Below are 19460 nucleotides of genomic sequence, written 5' to 3'. Positions count from 1 at the left end.
ATAATTCAGGCGAAGGAAGTGAATGTTCTAGATCCAGCCCGACCGCATTATTTATTTTACTCCTATCACTGATTTCTCACTTCCTCTAGGGGAGTAAACATGTTGCCTCTGACACTTACAGTACGATATTTGTGTAGCTGGAGCCAGTTAGTTTAGCATAGAGAAGGCAAAAGAAAAGACAAGGAGGGAAACATCTAGCCTGGCTCTATCCAAAGTATGCTGCAAGTTTGATCAATGAAGCCTGACGCTCCTCTACAGCTCCGTGTGAAATATATGACCTACACAGCCGACTGGAGTCTCTGTTAACAGTGACAGACAGACAGAAGGATGTGTGTGATTAACACAGAGTCGTGTCACTCAGCATGTGGAGACGTTGTTTATACTTTATAGTACCTGTGTGCAGAAATACGGACAGATCGCGACCTTACTGAGCCAGGTACAGAGCATGACAAACAGATCTGTGTTATGTCTGCTCGTCTCCTAATGTCTGTGGTCAAATACATTTGAATCCTGATTGTTGCTGTTGATTACCATTGAAGCTTCGAAGCATTCGGGTCAGTCGTACTAGGAACACCTCTTAAACATGACAACTTACAGCTTGGTTGTTTTTTCTCAACAAAAAATAAAGAGATGAAAAGTGTCTGTTTGCCATTTCTTGGGCGAGACAGCCAGCAGAGATTGTTACTTCCCACATGAAGGAAATAGCCTGAAACATGACACAGAAAACAGATTTTTGTTTTCATTCAGTTCTCACAAAAAAAACAACAATTGCAGGTTAATGTTTAAGCTTAAGAGGCGCTTAAAGCAAGCTAGCTGCTTCTCTGTGTCTTCTGTCATTAGGCTAGCCAAAGCTAAGCTAACTGGCTGCTTGTTGCATTATTTAAGTGGCTAAGAACGCTATATTTTTTTATCTAATAAAATATGTCAAACTATTCCTTTAATCCATTAACAGATCAGACTACAGAGTGCAGTATGACAGTCGCTCCATGACTCCTCCAGTATATCAGTTTTCCACTCTCATCGTGTTGCTCTTCAGCTCCTTAGAGGATATTCACTCTTATTTTTAAGACGTTCCACCTTCACTCTCCTCTGTCTGTTTCACTCCAGATGTTATGATCTCATGAAACACCGAAACAGCAGGTACCACACATCACAAACACTGCAGCAGAGCAGGGGGACTTTGTAAACAGATCCTGGTAGAGAAACAGCGGACACACAAACACACGCAGCTAGAGCCGTTACGCAATTCGCCAAAACACCGGTGAGAAAAACTGTTGGTTATCGAGATCTCTCTCTATCTCTCTAACGCTGCCTTTATCCTGTCCTCCACTTTCTGTGCATCATCCCATCTTTTTCTCTTACTCATGCTGACTCCTTCTCTCTTCCTGTCTCTCCTCTCTCCTCCGTTTTCATTTTCTCAAGCTCCAAATCCCTCTCTGCCTCGCTCCAGCTGCCTGTCATTTCCTTTCTCTCTCACTCCCTTCCCACTCCTCTCTCTTTCTCACCCACAGTGAACTGGACAGATCAGCTCTTTCCCTCTGCGATTGAGCAACACTGAAAGCAGCTGCATGTGGGGCAGACACACACATATGTACACACACACACACACAGTTTGAGGGTAGAGCTGAAATGGACAGAATGTCTGAGGCGAAGCAATTTTCTTAATTTGGTGAAGGCTTTTTAAATGATCTGCATATGGGCTTTGGTAACACTGAGTCATGCTGTCACGCAGACGCGGGGCTGCAAAACGGTGCTTCAAGTCTCTATGAAATCTAAAGATACGGTTTGTATGGAGGCAGTATGTTTCTCTCACTGAACTGGTTTTACAGGTTCTGCTGTCGTCCTTATGGTAACACGTCAACAATGACGTCAGCAAAAGTCCCACGTGCAACTGTTGTTTGTACTTCAAAGGAGTCATGCACATCAGGACTGTTTCCACTCAGAGCTCCATTTATAATCAGATGTCTGAGGTATTAAGTTAACTGACTGTTTAAGACCCGCCCCCCTTAGATGCTAAGATGCTAATGCTAGAACTGTCAAGCTAAATTCCTATATTTTCTATAATATTTTAAACAAATTGTTCTCGATTTCACTGAGGTAGCCATGCTTCTTACTCCACAATAACCTGGATTTTATGGGACAAAATGTGGTTGCTAGCAGGTTTTATCCGCTGGAGCTTGCTAATAAATGTCTGTTAAGTCTCTATCTACTGCGAATGAGGTAACACAATGCTGATTGAGCCAATGGCCCACTGATGAAAGCCTTTGCATTTGCAGTGTTACAGACTGAGTGTCTGAGGCGACATAAGTGGCGCCCAGTTAGTGACACGTTTTCCATCAGCCAGCAGTGGTTGGTCTGCCAGAGAGGGTAGGCGGAGCTAAGCGGCTGCTTTTCCGCTCTCTGCAAGTGTTGTGAGTAAACAGTAATCTACTATGGCTGAACAAACAAAGAAAAGATGGATGACTACAGATACAACTTCAACAAGAAGTGAAAATCCAAAGAAAAAGAAACAAACTCGACGCTCAGATGAAGCAAACAGTCTGAAAAGGAAAGCGACCGTCAGCCAGGAAAATCAAGAGTTACAACCGGAGCCAACCGTGGACGTCACACATGCAGCACTGTCTGGATATCTGGGAAATGTGCTCCTGTAATTACCGTTTATCGCCACAGGTGGCGCCAACGAGAACAAAACTGAGACCAGATTACCAGTTTAAAGACTGCGAGTGAAGCTGCACAAAGTCAGTCATCAGGAGCTGATGATCTGTGAAATATGTGGGAATAAAGGAGCAGCAGGTTTGCTGTGTTGCAGGATAGAGCGAGTTACCCCCACTATTAGAGATGTTCCAACATCATTTTTTCCTTCCTGATACCGATTCAACAACCGAGACATGAGCATCGGCCGAGTATCCCTCTGATACCATCCATCCATTATCTACGCCGCTTATCCCGTTGAGGGTCGCGGGGCGCTGGAGCCGACACATAGAGACAGACAACCTTTCACGCTCACATTCACACATTCAGAGTAACCAACTAACCTAACGAGCATGTCTTTTTAGGAGGCTAATAAATAAAGGGATCAGTGATCATTGACTCGCAAATACCGGACACAGCATTTAAGGCAGGACAGGAGGCCGGTACAGACACTGGTATCCATATCTGAACAACTCCACCCACGAGAACATACAGTATTATCTGTCTAAATGTGATGAAATTGTTTGTTCAACACAAATACATTGCTTGGATTCTCTAGAGAAACATACTTCCAGTTTGACTGACAGTTTGTTGCAGCAGAAGTCGGTGTTTTCAGCTGTCTGAAGCAGGCCGAGCTGGAAAACAGGCCGTCGACTTCAGTAGAATTTTTCCGGGCTTAGAAAAAGCATTAATAAACTTGGATACAGTTTTTAGGTCATGGAAGAGCTGTGGTCGAGTTATGGAAAGCCATAAAACATTACATTAGTGCCAAGGAACAAAAACTGCTTTGAGTTTAACTGCAGATGAGATTTTCCCTCGTAACGGTTTGAACAATGATTTCTTGTTTGTTTAAAAAGTCAATTTATTTTCAGCCTGTTTTTATGTGATCAATACATGTTTGTTTTTCCATAGTTCTCCTCATGTGCCTTCAGTAAACCAAACTTAGCAGGAAATACTTGTGACTCACAGCTCAAAGGAAACTCGACCTCCTGATTTATTAGATTGGGGATATTAAGTTAACGATAATCCCCTATTAGAAGCATGCAAGTGAAAGCACTGTTGACACACATGGCATGGTTGACACACACACACACACACACACTGTGGATTTAAAGTTTCTTTGTAGCAACTCAAAGACTCGCACGCACACATGCATGGATGCGTGCCCAAACACACTTCATTGTGTTGAGGGCCTGCAGCGAGCCAATGATCCTTGGCTGTGAAAGGGTTAACAGCGGTCATGATCCATCCATCGCAGTAGGCCAGCGCTCAATTATTCAACAGGCTGAGATCTAGTTTCATCAACTGCCAACGCCGCTGCCAGCTTGCAGAGGGAAATATACACAATACACGCGTGTGTGTGTGCACAGACAGACACACACGTCAAAACTGGGATGTCTTCATTTTCAGTCGTGTACGACATAAACATCAGACCCACAGACAAACTTACAAACAGGCAACATGTAGACACACTTGTGCATTAAAGGGATAATTCAGGTTTTTTGAAGTGGGGTTGTATGAGGTACTTATCCATAGTAAGTGTGCTACATACAGTAGATAACAGCACGGCCACTGTTAGGAGAAACCAACACGGATGCTAAGCTAAGCACAGCTGCAGACAGGGTCAGCAGCAGCACACACTTTAGCCACTTAAAGGGTCCTACACATTTTAGTTTCAGTTTAAGTACGCTGTATTTTAGTTTTCGCTTCACATTGACGTCAGACAGCCCTTTCCCTCTGCACTGTCTTACCTGTCTTTAAAGATACCGCAGCTGGTGCTTGTTTTTTCCTGGATTGTTCAAACACAGAGCGTCCTGGTTACCTTACAGATTACACCAAGTTCTGTTCACAGTGATAAACAGCTGAATGTACAACACTCCACGCGCAACCCTGAGACAACTCCACATCTAAAAGGGTCAGGCACTAAGTACGGCAGGTCTGTCCAGCTTCGTGTGTCCTCACATGACAGTGTTCATGGGGCTAAAGTAAGAGAGAGATTCCTGCTTTAACCCTTTACAGACCCAGAAAACCAAATGTTAGCATGCCAGGCGGCTTTTTTGTCATTGTTTTCAATGAGAGGTGTTTTGCACGCTGCTTTTGCGTTGCAGAGCGCCTCACATTTTCCGCTCTGTGCGCCTCACCTTTTTGAGGAAACGCTCCGAGCGCCTCGAGAAAAACTTCAACTCAAAGCAGAAAATCGCCCGACGTCATTGCCGTTTTTTCTGTTGTCCAATCATATGAAAGGAGAGGCGGGCCTTCTGTCAGTTTACAATATAACGGTTAGGTTAATGACAGCTAATGATTCGGTGGTTGCCTTAGCAACAGGCGCAGCGAGCTGCTCTTTTTTTAACCATAGGCTTCAACAGAAAAGGTGGTGCGCCTCGTGTTTTACAGCCTGCAAACCGCGCTCTGATCGGGCCCTTACACTGCACTACAAGAACAATGTAGTGTATTTATTTACCTGTTGTCTGCATTGATCATCGGCTGCTCATGATGATACTAAACATGCTGCTTATGACTCAATCTTTGAGCCCATTATTATGTATATATCCACCATATTGACTGTTAACGACCCAATTTATGAATTATACTTTTAGAATAAATCAGCTAGAACTTCAGCAGGAGACAGCATTTTAAAACAGCCAGCTAAAGCTAATTAAACGTGGGGCTGACGGTTTTCATTTGTCGCCGTCCACAGAATAAATATGCAAACTAAGAGCTGGATAGATGCAGCAGAGAGCACGGGAGGTTTTTCATCATATGTGCGAATCGAGGCCAAATTTATACGCCTCACTTTGAAATATATTTAATGAAATCAAAATTGCATAAGGCACGCAGAGAGTCAAACACAAGTGTCCTGTGTAGACGCTCTCTCCCCCACATGTACTCACAGAGTGACAGAAACAAAGGCTGATTGTGACAGGAAGCTGAAGGAATTCATGGGATGGCACTTTGACAGCACATCCTCTCAGTGTGCCACAGTCAGGAGGTCAGTGTGTCCATGTGTGTGTGTCGAGGCGTCACGCTCCATAATGTGCTGCTGTGGGTGTGAAATATTCCATATTGTATTTCCCTATGGAAAGATTTATCGCACTTTTTTCCATGTGAATTTGTTTGGAGCCGTGCTGCGTTCATGTATCTGGAACAAAACACGAACTCTGTGTTTTCCTACCGCTTCTCCTCCCATTGGGACTTTTGTTTTGAAAAAATGTCCAATGCTGATAACCGACCGCTTTCCTGGTGACGAGCGAGTTTGCTGACGAAGAGGGAAAACATTACATCTCATTTTTCTCGCTCTCTCTCTCATCAAAACATTGTTCACAAAAACCATGAGGTTTTCAACACCCACTGTTCAAACAAACACGGAGACCGCGGTGCATTTGATGGCCTTACGGTTTTGGAGAGGTTGTGTGGTAACTCCAGGAGTCTGCAGAAATCAAGCATCTGCACCCGTACTCCGTCAGTAAAGAGCAGAGGAATCCAACCCAGAGTCATCCGCACAAAAACGTTACTAGTTTAGATCGAACACACACGAAAAGACAAATGAAAAGTGTAAAGAATGAACACTTTAGCACAAATATTTGAAGAGATGGCACGGGCCTCAGGGGGTGATTAACGGGGTGCGGACGGGCCTAGCGAGGCAGTCGGAGGTTACACTGGCAGACACTTGAGTCTCCCCCACATAATGACTCCCAGCTGTGTTTCTCTCCCTGTTTATGTTCGAGGAGTTTCACTGCAAACTCTTTCCCTCCCTGTCGTCGCTAACTGGAAACTCCTGTCGTCTTGGTTTTTCTTACCGCTCCTCTCTCTGTTTATCTGTTTATCTGTCTGCTGTGTTCCTCTGCAAGCTCTTAACTCCACTGACTCTCGTCTTGAACTCTCTTTCTCAATCCTCTCTCTGCATCTCATTTTCTGTCCCTCCCACGCACTCTCTCTCTCTCTCTCCAGCCATGCTCGTTCCCTTTCTCCTCTCCTTATTCCTGCCACCTCAGGATGCTAATACATTTGATTTTAGGTTGATTTCGCTCTTCCTCAGAGGGTTTACTTCTGCTGCACAGCCCAGGAAGCCAGGGAAAAGAGGATCAGGAGGGATTCACGGAGGTCTCTCTCCTTACTTTTCGGGGCAAGCTCACAAAATCATTGCTAATAAATGTACTGTGTTTAGTGAACATTGTCACAGTCTAGCGGTCGAATCGAAGGCCCTGTTGTGGCTAAGATGCATTTTTAATCATCTCCGGGGACGTGTAAGGAGTTTATGGAGCTCAAATAGATACATTTAGGCTAAAAAAAGCAAAATAAATCCAAAATCATCTTCTCCTCTTTTTATACTCTTTGTATTTTTGTCTCTCTCTCTTTCTTTCTCTCTCTCTCTCTCTCTCTCACCCTGCCCACATACGCCATATGTATTTTTAGCCTGCACAAGCTGGACCATGATGCTAACTTCACATATGCAGTAGAAACAATAGACTTCTCATGTTGCATAACATGATTGCAGAGCTGTCCTGTGCACACAGCATGTCACACTGTTTGCAGACTCACCCACTCCACCTGTCTGTAACCTCACTGCTGATATCAGCTAAGGTTACAGAGCTGGCCGTCATCTCTCTCAGTGCACTTTTCCCCCCCTCGGTGTGTAGGTGGTGAATCAGTGTGATCACATTGAAGAGCTTGAGGCACAATTATACAGGTTCTATAAATGTCTCCGTGCAGGCTGTTCGACGTGTCAGCGATGCGCTGCAAAAGGACACTTTGAATGCACACTAGTATTAAACATGACGTCCGTTCTGCGCCTGAATGGCAGCTCAAAATGAAACGCTAAAAGGAGAATAAGTCTGTAACAACAATGAAGGTAATGAGATGTCTTTCAAATGCCTCATTCATATGTTGAAAAGGGTTTTGTTAAATTGCCTTCCACCCACAGTGTTTGTATGAAACCTGCAGGCCTGAAAGGTGGCCGTCCTGAAAGAGCAAACTGACTCAGCGATGTGTTTTAGTCACCTGCTGCGTTCACATGCTCCGCAGAAAGCTCAATGCCAGTCGGACTTTTCCAATCCCTTCACATGCTGCATTACTTAAAGGTTTAATGTGTAATTTAAAATGTCTAAGGGACACAGGAAACACAAGACGATACATCGGAGAGAGATGTTAATGTTCGCTTGCAGCTCTTTCAGTAGAATGCAGTTACATAACAGTAATAACTGTGACTAAGTGTAATGTAGATGAAATATAAATCCCTTCAGCAGCGAACATGATTTCTGCCTGAGTCACATCAGATTGATTTTTATTGGCAGCAGTGATTGTTTAAAAATGAGGACAACTCCCATGATCCCACGGGGCTTCACGCTGTCATCGAACTATGTCTATTGTTATTGTTTTGATTGAGAGAGCCTCAAAACAACCGATTTTATTGGCTTTTAAGTAACGTCAATATAAATGTTGTGGTCTTTTTCCCAGCTACTTCCTGTGTTTATGTATCAACATGTTTGGTACACTTCTGTATTTGTAGTTTCATATTAGTGTGAGGGTTCACTTGATTTATATTTTATTAATATCTGCTTCAACTTAGTTGTTAACTGTTAGCATGAATGCTAATAAACTCAATTTCTCCATGGAGCTCTTGTAGCTTCTTCTGTATTTTCTGTCCTCATGAACTAATGAGTAAACCTTTGCATTTATCTTCATATATATTGGACCAACAGTCTGTAGGGACTTATCTTGGGAACCGGAGGGTGGCCGGTTAAAGTCCCGGTACATACCAAGCAAGGAGTTGGGGCTGCAGAGGTGCCAGTTCCCTTCCTGGGCGCTGTCGACTGTTATGGTGCCCCTGAGCAATCCCGAATCCCCCAACTGCTCATGTGCAGCCCCCCTCGCTCTGACATCTCTCGACATTCATACATGTCCATTCTGTTCTGTTTGTGCAGTTATATCAGTGTTGTAAGGACGGATAAACTCTGCAGATTTATGTGAGCACGCTGCCTGATTTGAGTCGTACTTGGGAATTTGTATCGTTCCAAACGTTTCCTTTAATCCTTCAAGCTCTGATCAAATTATGCAAACGATGCCTTGAGTGTTGACAGCACATTATATGAAGCTATTAAAGTACACATTCTTACCCGGACTAATCATGTGCAGCTTCGCCTGCTTGAGATGCTGCTTTTGTTTAATGAGAGTAAAAAATACTCACTCCTCTTGTTTCCTTCCAGGAAGCTCCCGTCCAGGCCGAAGCTCACTCCCAGGCTCCGTCCCAGCCAAGGCCCAAAGTCGACCCGTCCGAGCTCGTCCCCCGTCTGTGCCACCTGGTCCGCTGCGAGATGGGCTACGGCTTCAACCTCCACAGCGATCGATCCCGGCCCGGGCAGTACATCCGCTCCCTGGACCCAGGATCACCTGCGGACCATGCGGGGCTCCGGCCACAGGACAGACTGGTGGAGGTAGGATGGAGGGACACAGACACAGAAACATCAACAGGATAAAGCAGTCCTGCAGTTAATCCTATGAATTTAGACGGTTTAAATATTTTATTATAGTTTTGGCAGTTAAACTTAAACATCCAGAAATTAGAACAAATTAACACAAAATGAATTGTTATCGATGATTTCTACTTCTAGTAAAGGTTTGTGCGACACCCAGATACAGTGTTACACCCTTACTGTGTGATGTGTGTGTCTGGGTGTGTTTGTGGTGTTACAGTTAGGAGGGTTGTGTGTGTGTGTGATTGATAAGAAGATAATGCGGTGAGGGGAAACCTCCGCAGAGGCGTTACGACGCTGGAAGGAGAAGGGGTAGTTTAATGTCAGTGAGAGAGTGTTTTTATTCACACCTGCACATGTTTGACACCGCAGAGCTCGACAGAGCGACGAATGAGCAGACAGACTAATGAGGTGATTATTGATGAACGATCAGGGGTTAATGTGGTGCATGTCAGAGAACAGTATGATTGACTGGGTGTGAGAAACTTCCTCCAGAGGACTTTTTAACAGCTTTATCTTTTCATTTTGGAGAAGCGTCTTTTTTCCGTACCTTTGTAGGTGTGCTTGTGTTTTCATTTTGCACATGTGCACACATTTTTTTACACAACTAATCAAACCATTACCTCCAAATAAATCGAAATTTACACTTAGATGTTCTTTGGTGTAGAATTCACTCTATGACACCGATACGCAGCCTCACCCACCCTATTGCAACGAAAGTAGCTGTTGGCTGCTATTAGAACAAATTCATTCAGCTTTATTTATTCACACAAGATAGTGTGAAAACACCTGAATTCAATATGTTATCGGTGACTAAATCAATCCAAAAATAGCTCAATTAAACCGCTTTTTTCATGACTTGTCCCTCACATTTTCACATTGGTCTGAAAAAGCAGCATAAAGACACTTGCTGTCTGCTGTCAGGCCGCTGTTTCTAATGATAACAGGACTCGATCTGTACTGTGAGTCAGACTGGAGAGAGGGAGAAGAGGCCGGTCATACTGGAGAGAGGGGAGGCGGTTATATATCAGACTGATGGCAGAGTAAGGGGAGAGACGGGGGGAGGGAGGGGAGGTGGAGTGTGTTTATGTACAACGCTTCTTATAAAGCATAGAGAGAAATACAGGCAGACAGTGTGTATAATGGAAAAGAGGAAAAAAGCAGCAGAGAGAGATGCATGACAAAAAGGAGAGTCCTTAATAAAAGAACAGTTTTACAAAGTCTCAGGATTCCGTCACACACAAAGATAAAGTTTATTAACTCAAATTTGCAGGGTAAGGAAAGGCGACAGAGAGCACGGTCGATCAGTCAACCTCCTCAATCCAAACAGTAAGAAAAGTGCACCGTGGCAGTAGCATCATGTTTTTCATTATAAGCATTTCCCCATCTGAGTTTACTCACACAACTTTCACCCTTCATTCCCATGACCTTTTGACCCTCACTGGCCGTTCATCAGGGTCCAGACCAGGCCGCCGAGCACGACTCCAAACAGGCCCGATAGTGAAGTTAAACAGAGTTCGGTTACAACCCCCCAAATTTAAAGGGACATTCTCCTGGTTTTTAATGTGTATGATGAATTTCCTATTTAGTTTGTGATTAGTTTCCAGAGATGTACTCGTTCCTCTGGACTGCAGTGTTTATAACATTAGCTTGCAGAGAATTCAAAGATGCATGACATAAAAAAATAGATCCTCATCCTTTGCATTGTTTTATCACTAGTTCAGCTTAGCATTAAGACAGGAAATGGAGGGGAAACTATCAATAAATAAAGTTATATCTTATGTTATTACAGACCAGCTCCAGTCATGCTTTATACATATAAAATGCTCTGCTTGAAATTATACTTTTATAAAATACGTTTAATTACCTTGTAAAAATCCTCCCAAGGCCTCTCCTCCTTCTCATTCATTAAAACTCCTGAATCTAAATAGTCCGCGTCCCGTCTGCACATTTCCAACCGCCTCCTCCGTCATGAAAACAAAACACGCCTCTGCCATCGTTTAGTGGCAACTTATTGAAACGTAGCGAGCTTGTAATGTAGTAATCAGTAGTTGCGCAAATTACGATGACGGTCACAGCTGGCTGGCGCATCACCGAAGCGGTCGCCATAGGTTACACATAACGGGATTGGCTCCTCAGGTTTGTGACGTCTCAAACCTGCCAATCTGAAAACGTGTTGTTCAGCCTGTCCTTGGTACACTGCAGTTTAAAAGCAGACAGGCCCAGCCATGGAGGTGACTGCTGATGTTGTCCCTGATATGTCTTGTAGCACATGAAGAACACCACATGGAGATGTTTACAAGGTTGATTTTCACTGGAGGGGGGCTTTAACCAAAGTGCAAAAACATGTAACAATTGTTTAACAGACACTTCCCGGAGCATTGCTAGCCGTTTCCCCTTGTTTCTAGGCTTATGCTAAGCTAAGCTAACCCTCTAATGAGCTTAATTCAGCTACAAGCCTGTTTTCCAAAAGGTCAAACTATTCCCGTCATGATTTGTTTTTGACAGCTAAACTTGAGGCTGAGTTTCAAGAGAGAAATGATCACTATAGACACAGCAACAACTTTAAGTCACTGCAACTGGATGATTTTCATAGTTGAGTAAATGAACTCACTTAAAGGACGTACATTTCTTCTGAAATCAGCCACAAACGTTGATAGTAGCTAAATGTCTGTCAGATAATAAATGGGCAAACCGTGGATGAGTAGCAACAGTTCTATAACTATGACACAGAACGGCTGCGGTTGTTTTTCAAAGCAAAAGTCTACAAGAGGCAGTTTTTCAATGATCACGCTCTTGGCATTAAAAGTTGCTGATGTTTTGATGCTTCTCTGGAACAGTGGCTGCTGAGAGTGTGGGGACTTCCTGTCACAGGTCACTGATGACACTAACAGACGCCACATCGCTACATCTCTCCATGGAGACTTTTACTGAGGATCACATTTACATGCATGCACACACATGAAGCTGGAGGGCACTAAAGGCAGTGTCAGGTGACTTAATTAAAAAAAAGGTTTTATTTGCATGATGTAGATGCGCACACAGTTTGATGTTTGATAATATCTGTTTGGTGTAGAGCTGGGACTTTTGTCCCATTGAGATTAATTAATGAATAATTCTTTAGGAAGTTGGCTTCTCCAACGTAAGGATTCTTAGCGTTTAATGTCACTGCAATCTTTAGATTTTGGACTGTTGGTTGGACAAAACAGGACTTTGTTTTTTCTGTTTCCATAAAGCTTTTAAATGTTTGTGTATTTTGCACTTATTTTGAACTTCATGTGTGTTACTGTTAGATAAACAAGAAGACTTTCAGTGTTCTGGCAATTGTGTGAATTCAGCAGCTCGATAACTTTATCTCTTTTAGTTTTGTTTGGACGGAAAAATCTGAACCGCCGTTTACTCACATGGCTGCTGCGTGCGTGTGTGTGTGCGTGTGTGATAATTGTAACCGCCTCTGACCATGCGTCAAGACAGTGCTTGTGTTATCTGTCAGCAGCTTGTTAGCGAGGCGAACAACCATGACAGATCTCTCTCTCCGCTTGTCTCTCGCTGTCTTTTTCTCTCACCACGCCCCATTACACTGGAGGTGCATCAGCAGCTGCTAACGGCTGCGAGGAGCGCTCAGCTTTCTGTTGATGTTTGGCAGAAGCAGTGACACCAGTGAACGCATCACCAGTCTGTCTGCTCGGCCTGGACTCAGCACGTCACAGAGTCTGGACCTCTCACAACCGTGCAAGTGACATCAAAGAATATACAGCGCGCTCACTTCAGTTCCCACATTAAGAGCTGATTTGTTGTGACACCGGGATGATGATCGGTCACACTCTCTCACACACAACACACACTACTTAAAACGTTACGAAGCCACACGGTGATGTCACCCACTGGTTTGTCGACTGCCTTTTTGTACCCTACCCGCATTTTGGCCTTTGCCAACACCTGCAAAACTAATGACTTTCATCATCCTCAGCTGTACTTTGCTAGTAAGACAATATTAGCATGCTAACATGCAAGACTTAGATAGACACATTATGTCTGCTAAACATCCTGATATTAGCATTCAAACATTAGCATTTAGCTCAAAGCATCGTTGTGGCTACATGCAGTCTCACAGAGCTGCTAGTATGGCTCTAATTTTTTAATCAGGGAGATTGACAAAGACATTTTGTAAGAGCCTACAGTCGTCGTTTTAAAGTGATAATGTCGAATATTTCAGTTTTGTTCTCTTTGGCGCCACCCATGGCAATAAACAGTAATTGCGGGAGCACACTTCCCAGATATCCAGACAGTGCTGCATGTGTGACGTCCACGGTTGGCTCCGGTTGTAACTCTTGATTTTCCTGGCTGACGGTTGCTTTCCTTTTCAGACTGTTTGCTTCATCTGAGCATCGAGTTTGTTTCTTCTTTGGATTTTCACTTATTGTTGAAGTTGTATCTGTAGTCATCCATCTTTTCTTTGTTTGTTCAGCCATAGTAGATTACTGTTTACTCGCAACACTTGCAGAGAGCGGAAAAGCAGCCGCTTAGCTCCGCCTACCCTCTCTGGCAGACCAACCACTGCTGGCTGATGGAAAACGCGTCACTAACTGGGCGCCGCTTGTGATTTTTTCCGCGTCGCCACACACACCCAGTCTGTAATACTGCAAACGCAAAGGCTTCCATCAGTGGGCCATAGGCTCAATCACCATTGTGTTACCTCATTCGGACATAGATAGAGACTTAACAGACATTTATTTACACGAAAATCAGTGTGCTCATATAACCTTGCAGTTTTTATCCGTCGTCACAACACTGATATAAGTGATAACATCTTTTATCGGGAGTTACACACCTGTGGTTCAAATTAGGAGTATAGAGATCACAATGGGAATGCTTGCTAAGGAATCACCTTAAAACCCATTAAAAAGTTGTTATGCCAAATGTGCAACTCACTTCTTCCTCGGCAAAACATGACAGACGATCTGGAAACATCACATTTACACTAATTAATCTGCCAAAATCAATCCCTGGATTAAGGAGGGAACAAATTGGCCGTGCAGTTGCTGAAACTTGTGTTATTGATAACATGGTGCAAACGCCGTCCTGCAGTTTCAACAGGCCTCTCGTGATGTAAACATCTAAATCACAAACACACAAAGAGGAGGCGGGAGAGTTAAAAGTCACACATGCGTCATCACAGATGTGCAGGAGAATTAGACACAGTTTGTTTTGATCCATCCGAGGTCCGTCTGTAGCTGCTCGTGCAAACACACACATGTGCAAGCAGACTTCAGGTGGATAGACCCACCATGACTTTTACGAGGCACTTAAACACACACACACACACACACACATCAAGAGGTTCCCTGAGGAAAAAGTCCCCTGAGAAATAAGTGTCTCCACTGTTCCTACAGCTTGTATTAATTAGCCCAGTGGGCAGGGAGCAGAGTGTATTGTCTTGTGTGGGACGGACTGTTAATGAAGGGCTGTGAAACATGACACAACACCTGTTGTTTGGCCCAACACAAAGATGCTCGTTCTCTCTGTTTCAAACTGTGTGTCTGTGTCCCCGGCTGACTGATGCTGTCTGTTATAATGTCTTCCTTATCTGTCTGTCATGAAGAAGAAGGGATAGATCATTTACAGTGTTGTCTTCCTTCCACTCTCTCTCTCTCTCTCTGTTGATCTTGTTTACCTTCCTTTCTTCCCTGACTTTCTCATTGCATCTATTTGCCGACTTTGTATGTTTGTTTCTCCCCGTTTTCCTCTGCCACAAATGAGAGCAAAAGCTGATTTCAAGAGTTAGCTCTTTTCTGCGTCCCGTCTTGTCATAAGAGTTGAATTTTAAACAAATTCCCCCTCAGGATCTGACACCTGAAACCCGTACAATAGCCGGAGCCCAGGAGAGCCATCAATAATTGATTGTGTACCAACACTGACTTGGCGTGGTGGAAGCTAGAAGCCCAGGTGCAGACAAAGCTGAAACGCAGGCCTCCAAATGCCTCCAACAAGATTATTTGTTTCCACTTATCTCTCTTAATTGTTTTAGTGTTTACGAGGAGTCAATCGAAGGTCTAATGTTGTAAATTATTTCTCTTACAGCTGCATGAACAGCTGGAATCGCTGCTGCAGGAATTTATCATTTAAAACACGAGTTTCATTTAACTGTGCAGAGTGATAGAGAAGCTTTTAGAGCATGTTGAAACCTGTATGTTGATCCACAGCTCCACCTACTGGACGAATGTGGTTGCACAAGCTGTAGACATTGATGACAATCAGTGACGGGAAGTCTGTTAAGGTGGTAATTTCAAAATAAAAGTCAAAATAGATTCTGCTGTCTTAGGGAGATTTTTGTTCAGTTTAAATACAATTTAAATGGGAGGTACTGCTCTTGCTGGAGGGAGTCAGGATCAGGACCTCAATCATGCCCACATCAACTTTTGGGGAGATTGATGTTTTGTTTTCTGTATGTTTGAAATGATCGAAAGCTCTGTGACAACGTTATGTCTGCAGCCTGCAGATTGTTATGGCTAAATATATATATATATATATTATATATAAATAATATAAATATTCAGAGAAATTCACCTTTCTGTTGACATCCTCACAAACACTGTCAAACTATTTAAGCTCCATGGAAGACATGACTTTCAAAATAAAGGTTGAAATTGGAACTTTTACTCTCAGGAAGCACAAACTGGTTAAAGCTCCTTTTGAGCTCGTCTGACGATTATTTTGATTTATTTTTAAATAAGGAAAACATGACCTTAATCAATGTTAAATTAAAGATCTCCATCTTCTTTTTTTGCTACAAAACTTTAAATATAGTAAAAAATTAAATGTGATAAAGTTTTCTGGAAATCAACTAACGAAATGCTGATATAATCTGAGCGTGCAAGTCCATGAAATAATCACCTCTTAGTGAAAGGGAAAAATCAAGCCATTTCTTGTAAGCATGCTTACTGAGCTCTAAAGACTTCCACTATGGCTGCCACAGGGCATAAAAATAAGCCATAGTATGTATACTAGCACTTATTGTAGTTTGTTAATGGAGAGCTCAGAAAAAAATCTCCTCCCTTCTTACCAAGCTGCTCCTCTGTTTGTCTCTGTTCTTCAGGTAAACGGCGTGAACATCGAGGGCATGCGGCACGCGGAGGTGGTGGCCTTCATAAAGAAAGGAGGAGACGAGACCTGGCTGCTGGTGGTGGACCCCGACACGGACGAACACTTCAAGAGGAGGGGGGTCGTCCCCGCGGTCAACCATATCAAAGGTACGGCTGCACAGACACAAAGATAGCAGGAGTATTTTATATGATTTCATTTTGATTGATTTATTAATGTGTCATGCATAAAACAACATGCTCAGCCCAAACAGGCGCACAAGACACTACTAGTAACAAAAGAGCACAAACCAGAAGTAGACACGGCTCAATTAAAACCACTTATTCATTATTCATTCATTTTTGTAAACTTTATTCTCCAGAAATGTATTTTTTTTGCATCTTCAGCTAAATTATAAGATGCTTTTTTGGAGGTTAAACCAAAACAAACCTGTCTTGATGTTCCCTTCTTGGCAAAATGTCCGAGATGTGTTATGAAATGATGCATCTGGGGGCGCCGCTTTCTTTGAGGCAGAAAAAAGTATCATCCTTGACTGACTGTCAGACCCTAAAACAACTTACATCTCAATCCTTCGAATGTGTGATGAATATATAAAGACCTCAGTGCCGTCTGTGTGCATTGTTTGTTTGTTCCCACAGACTATGACGGCCCGTCCATATCCAACGGCTCCCACAACCCTCAGATCAACGGCAGCTCCACCACACAGTCCATCCGCTCCACGCGCTCCGACCTCAGCAGCCAGGGCAACAGCACGCAGGTGGGTGGTTTCAGCATCCCTGTATGCTGATCTGTTTCCTCTTTAGAGTTTCACATGATAGTCAGTCAGTCTGTCTCCATCTTTATCTTTTATCTCCACCTCCCGTGCAGCTCGCTGATGACGAGGGCGGCCGGCTGCTGGACCCGTTCGCTGAGATGGGCCTGGCTCTGAGCGCGACGGCAGCCGAAGAAAAGCTGAAGGTCCACGCCAAAGAGAAGAGGAAGGCACCGCAGATGGACTGGATGAAGAAATACGAGCTGTTCAGCAACTTCTGATGACACTTAAACACCAAAGGACAGAGACGTGAGCTGTTCGCAGCTCTCAGCGTGGACGGGTTTGTGTTGTGGAGGGACGACCCTCTCACTACACAGATCAGAGAAAGAACAACAAGAGGATATTTTCTTCCTGGAATTAAATGTTGTTAAATGGATTTTACTTTTTTAACCAGTTAAGAGACTCTGACACGGCTATTTTTCTCTCTGCAAAGTGAAGAAACTGTATTCTTCACTGAAATCAAGGACGGAAGAGCCTCCTAAAATCGTCCCGAACATGTTGCTTCATCAGACGGAGTATTGCAAACATATTTTCACATTTTTTCTAAACTTTGCTCGTCCTAATCGCCTCACTTCTAAAGACTGATTTCAAACAAATGAGGGAGACAATTATTTTTATATTAAAAAGTATAAACAACTATAAATAAAAAACAGTATCTCACCATCAAGGACCGCATTTTAAAGAGTTTAACGGACACTGTGACATGAATGATTGTGGACACTGTGGGAGTCAGAGGAGCCCAGAGATCACTGTGAAAGAGTCGGGACCCTCCGGCCCAGCAGACGTTTGTTAATTACCACAGACAGAGGAGAGGACGGCTGTGTGAGCGGGTTGTGTTCAATGTATCCAACATATATTTGTGCTTCTACATGGAGGTAATGACCTGATCTTCAGATCAGCCCGCTTTAATCAAAGAAACTTCATGTAACTTGTTATTTAGCATCAATTTGTATGAAGTGTATCACCACTAACCTCTTTCCCCACAGAGCTCCGGTGCACACGTGCATGACAAAGGGAAGCACCACTAACATTACACGGACTGATGAAGTTAATAATGAACTCTGGAAGGTAGAAGGAAGGAAGATTTTGTTTTTTGTCCAATTTGCATTTATTTGATACGTGAAGATTTAAAGAGAAGGACGGGAGAGGGAGAGGACGATGTGCAGCGAAGGGCCAGAGTCTGAATCAAACTCAGACGCTGCGATAAGGACTCAGCGCTGTTTGTACACGCTCTATCAGGTGAGCTACCGGGGCTGTAAATAGGCAGATTTTCTTGCCTTTTTGCCCCAGGCCATCTGTTTTAACAATGTTTGTTTCTTAAAGGAGCAGTTCGCTGGCCCTTTAAGCAAAGCTGCTGCTGCTCCTGCACGAGGAGGTTGCAGTTTTGTTTTTATTTTGCAATCAAAAAGAGCAGATTTAAGTGCAAAGCTTTCCACAGAGTAAGCAAAAAATACATTTAAAATTTAAGAAACTATTAAAGTTTGCAATATTTTTTTATGCAATTTAAATCATTAGTAATTAAACGTGTATTATTGCAAATAAAAGTCCAAAAGTGTCGCGTGGAGTTGAGCTGAATCTCGTCGGGCCGACACTGAGTGACGTAAGAGAGTCTCTTTTGGACAGTCATGATACGAGCTTCACCAGACGGAGGGAGGGCGAACTGAAGTGTTTTTTATTATTATTTTTTTTATTATTGATGCTAATCCTAAACGTAACAGTTGGAGTGACGGGATGTGACTAGTTTGCAGGTTGCGGGTGCAGGAGAGGAACACAGGGAGGGCAGAGATGCTCTGAAAGATCGAGGGAAGAGACTGTGGGAGCCGCGGAGCTTACTGAGGATTAAAGCACAGACAGGGACAGCTGTCACACACAGACGCACACACACACTCAGAGCACAATGTGTGTGTGTCGATAAGGTATACATGCCTAACCCAAGCCTTGTTAAAATAAAGTAATAGAAAAAGTAGGGCTGCTCTCTCAAAGTCGGTGAAACGTCATCTTGTCTTTTTGTACCCTTACAGCTTCATACTGACTCTATTTGTTCCCTGTTACCATGGCGATGTATATACAGTAATAACACACAGTATATATGGAAGGTTGCATTTTTCAATAAAGTGTGACAATGGCGTTTTTTGAATATATAAAATTGTCTTTGTCTCCGTTCTGCTCGTTTTATCATCACTTTCGTTTGTTCCGTTTTTATTTCTATTTCTCATCCTCTCATTTTCTTCTCCTTCAACTGCTCTCTCACACGCTCACATTTTTACTCCTGCTTCCCCTCCTTTCCTCCCTCCATCCCGTCTCTCTCTAACTGGGGATTACTCTGGCGATCAGTTTCAGTTTCAGCCTGTTCTCAGGATTCTCCACCAGCCAGCTGCTGTGAGCCA

General features: G+C 43.4%; 1 protein-coding gene across 1 annotated transcript in view; it reads left to right on the top strand.

Annotated features, from left to right (window-relative positions):
* Window positions 1–19196, top strand: part of LOC138602687 (Na(+)/H(+) exchange regulatory cofactor NHE-RF2) — a 37294-nt gene extending 18098 nt beyond the window's left edge. The window contains exons 3-6 of the mRNA XM_069674216.1: window positions 8895–9122; window positions 16258–16411; window positions 16901–17019; window positions 17130–19196. Of these exons, the coding sequence (XP_069530317.1) occupies window positions 8895–9122; window positions 16258–16411; window positions 16901–17019; window positions 17130–17294 (666 nt within the window). The 3' untranslated portion in view covers window positions 17295–19196. The remainder of the gene's footprint in view (window positions 1–8894; window positions 9123–16257; window positions 16412–16900; window positions 17020–17129) is intronic.
* Window positions 19197–19460: the final 264 nt, after the last annotated feature.

Source organism: Semicossyphus pulcher, unplaced genomic scaffold, assembly GCF_022749685.1.
Source record: "Semicossyphus pulcher isolate SPU_LCO1_2020_fin unplaced genomic scaffold, fSemPul1.0.p SCAF_23, whole genome shotgun sequence".
Classification (NCBI taxonomy): Eukaryota; Metazoa; Chordata; class Actinopteri; order Labriformes; family Labridae; genus Semicossyphus; species Semicossyphus pulcher.
Note: the sequence above shows the minus strand (reverse complement) of the source record. Positions and strands in the feature narration are given on the sequence as shown.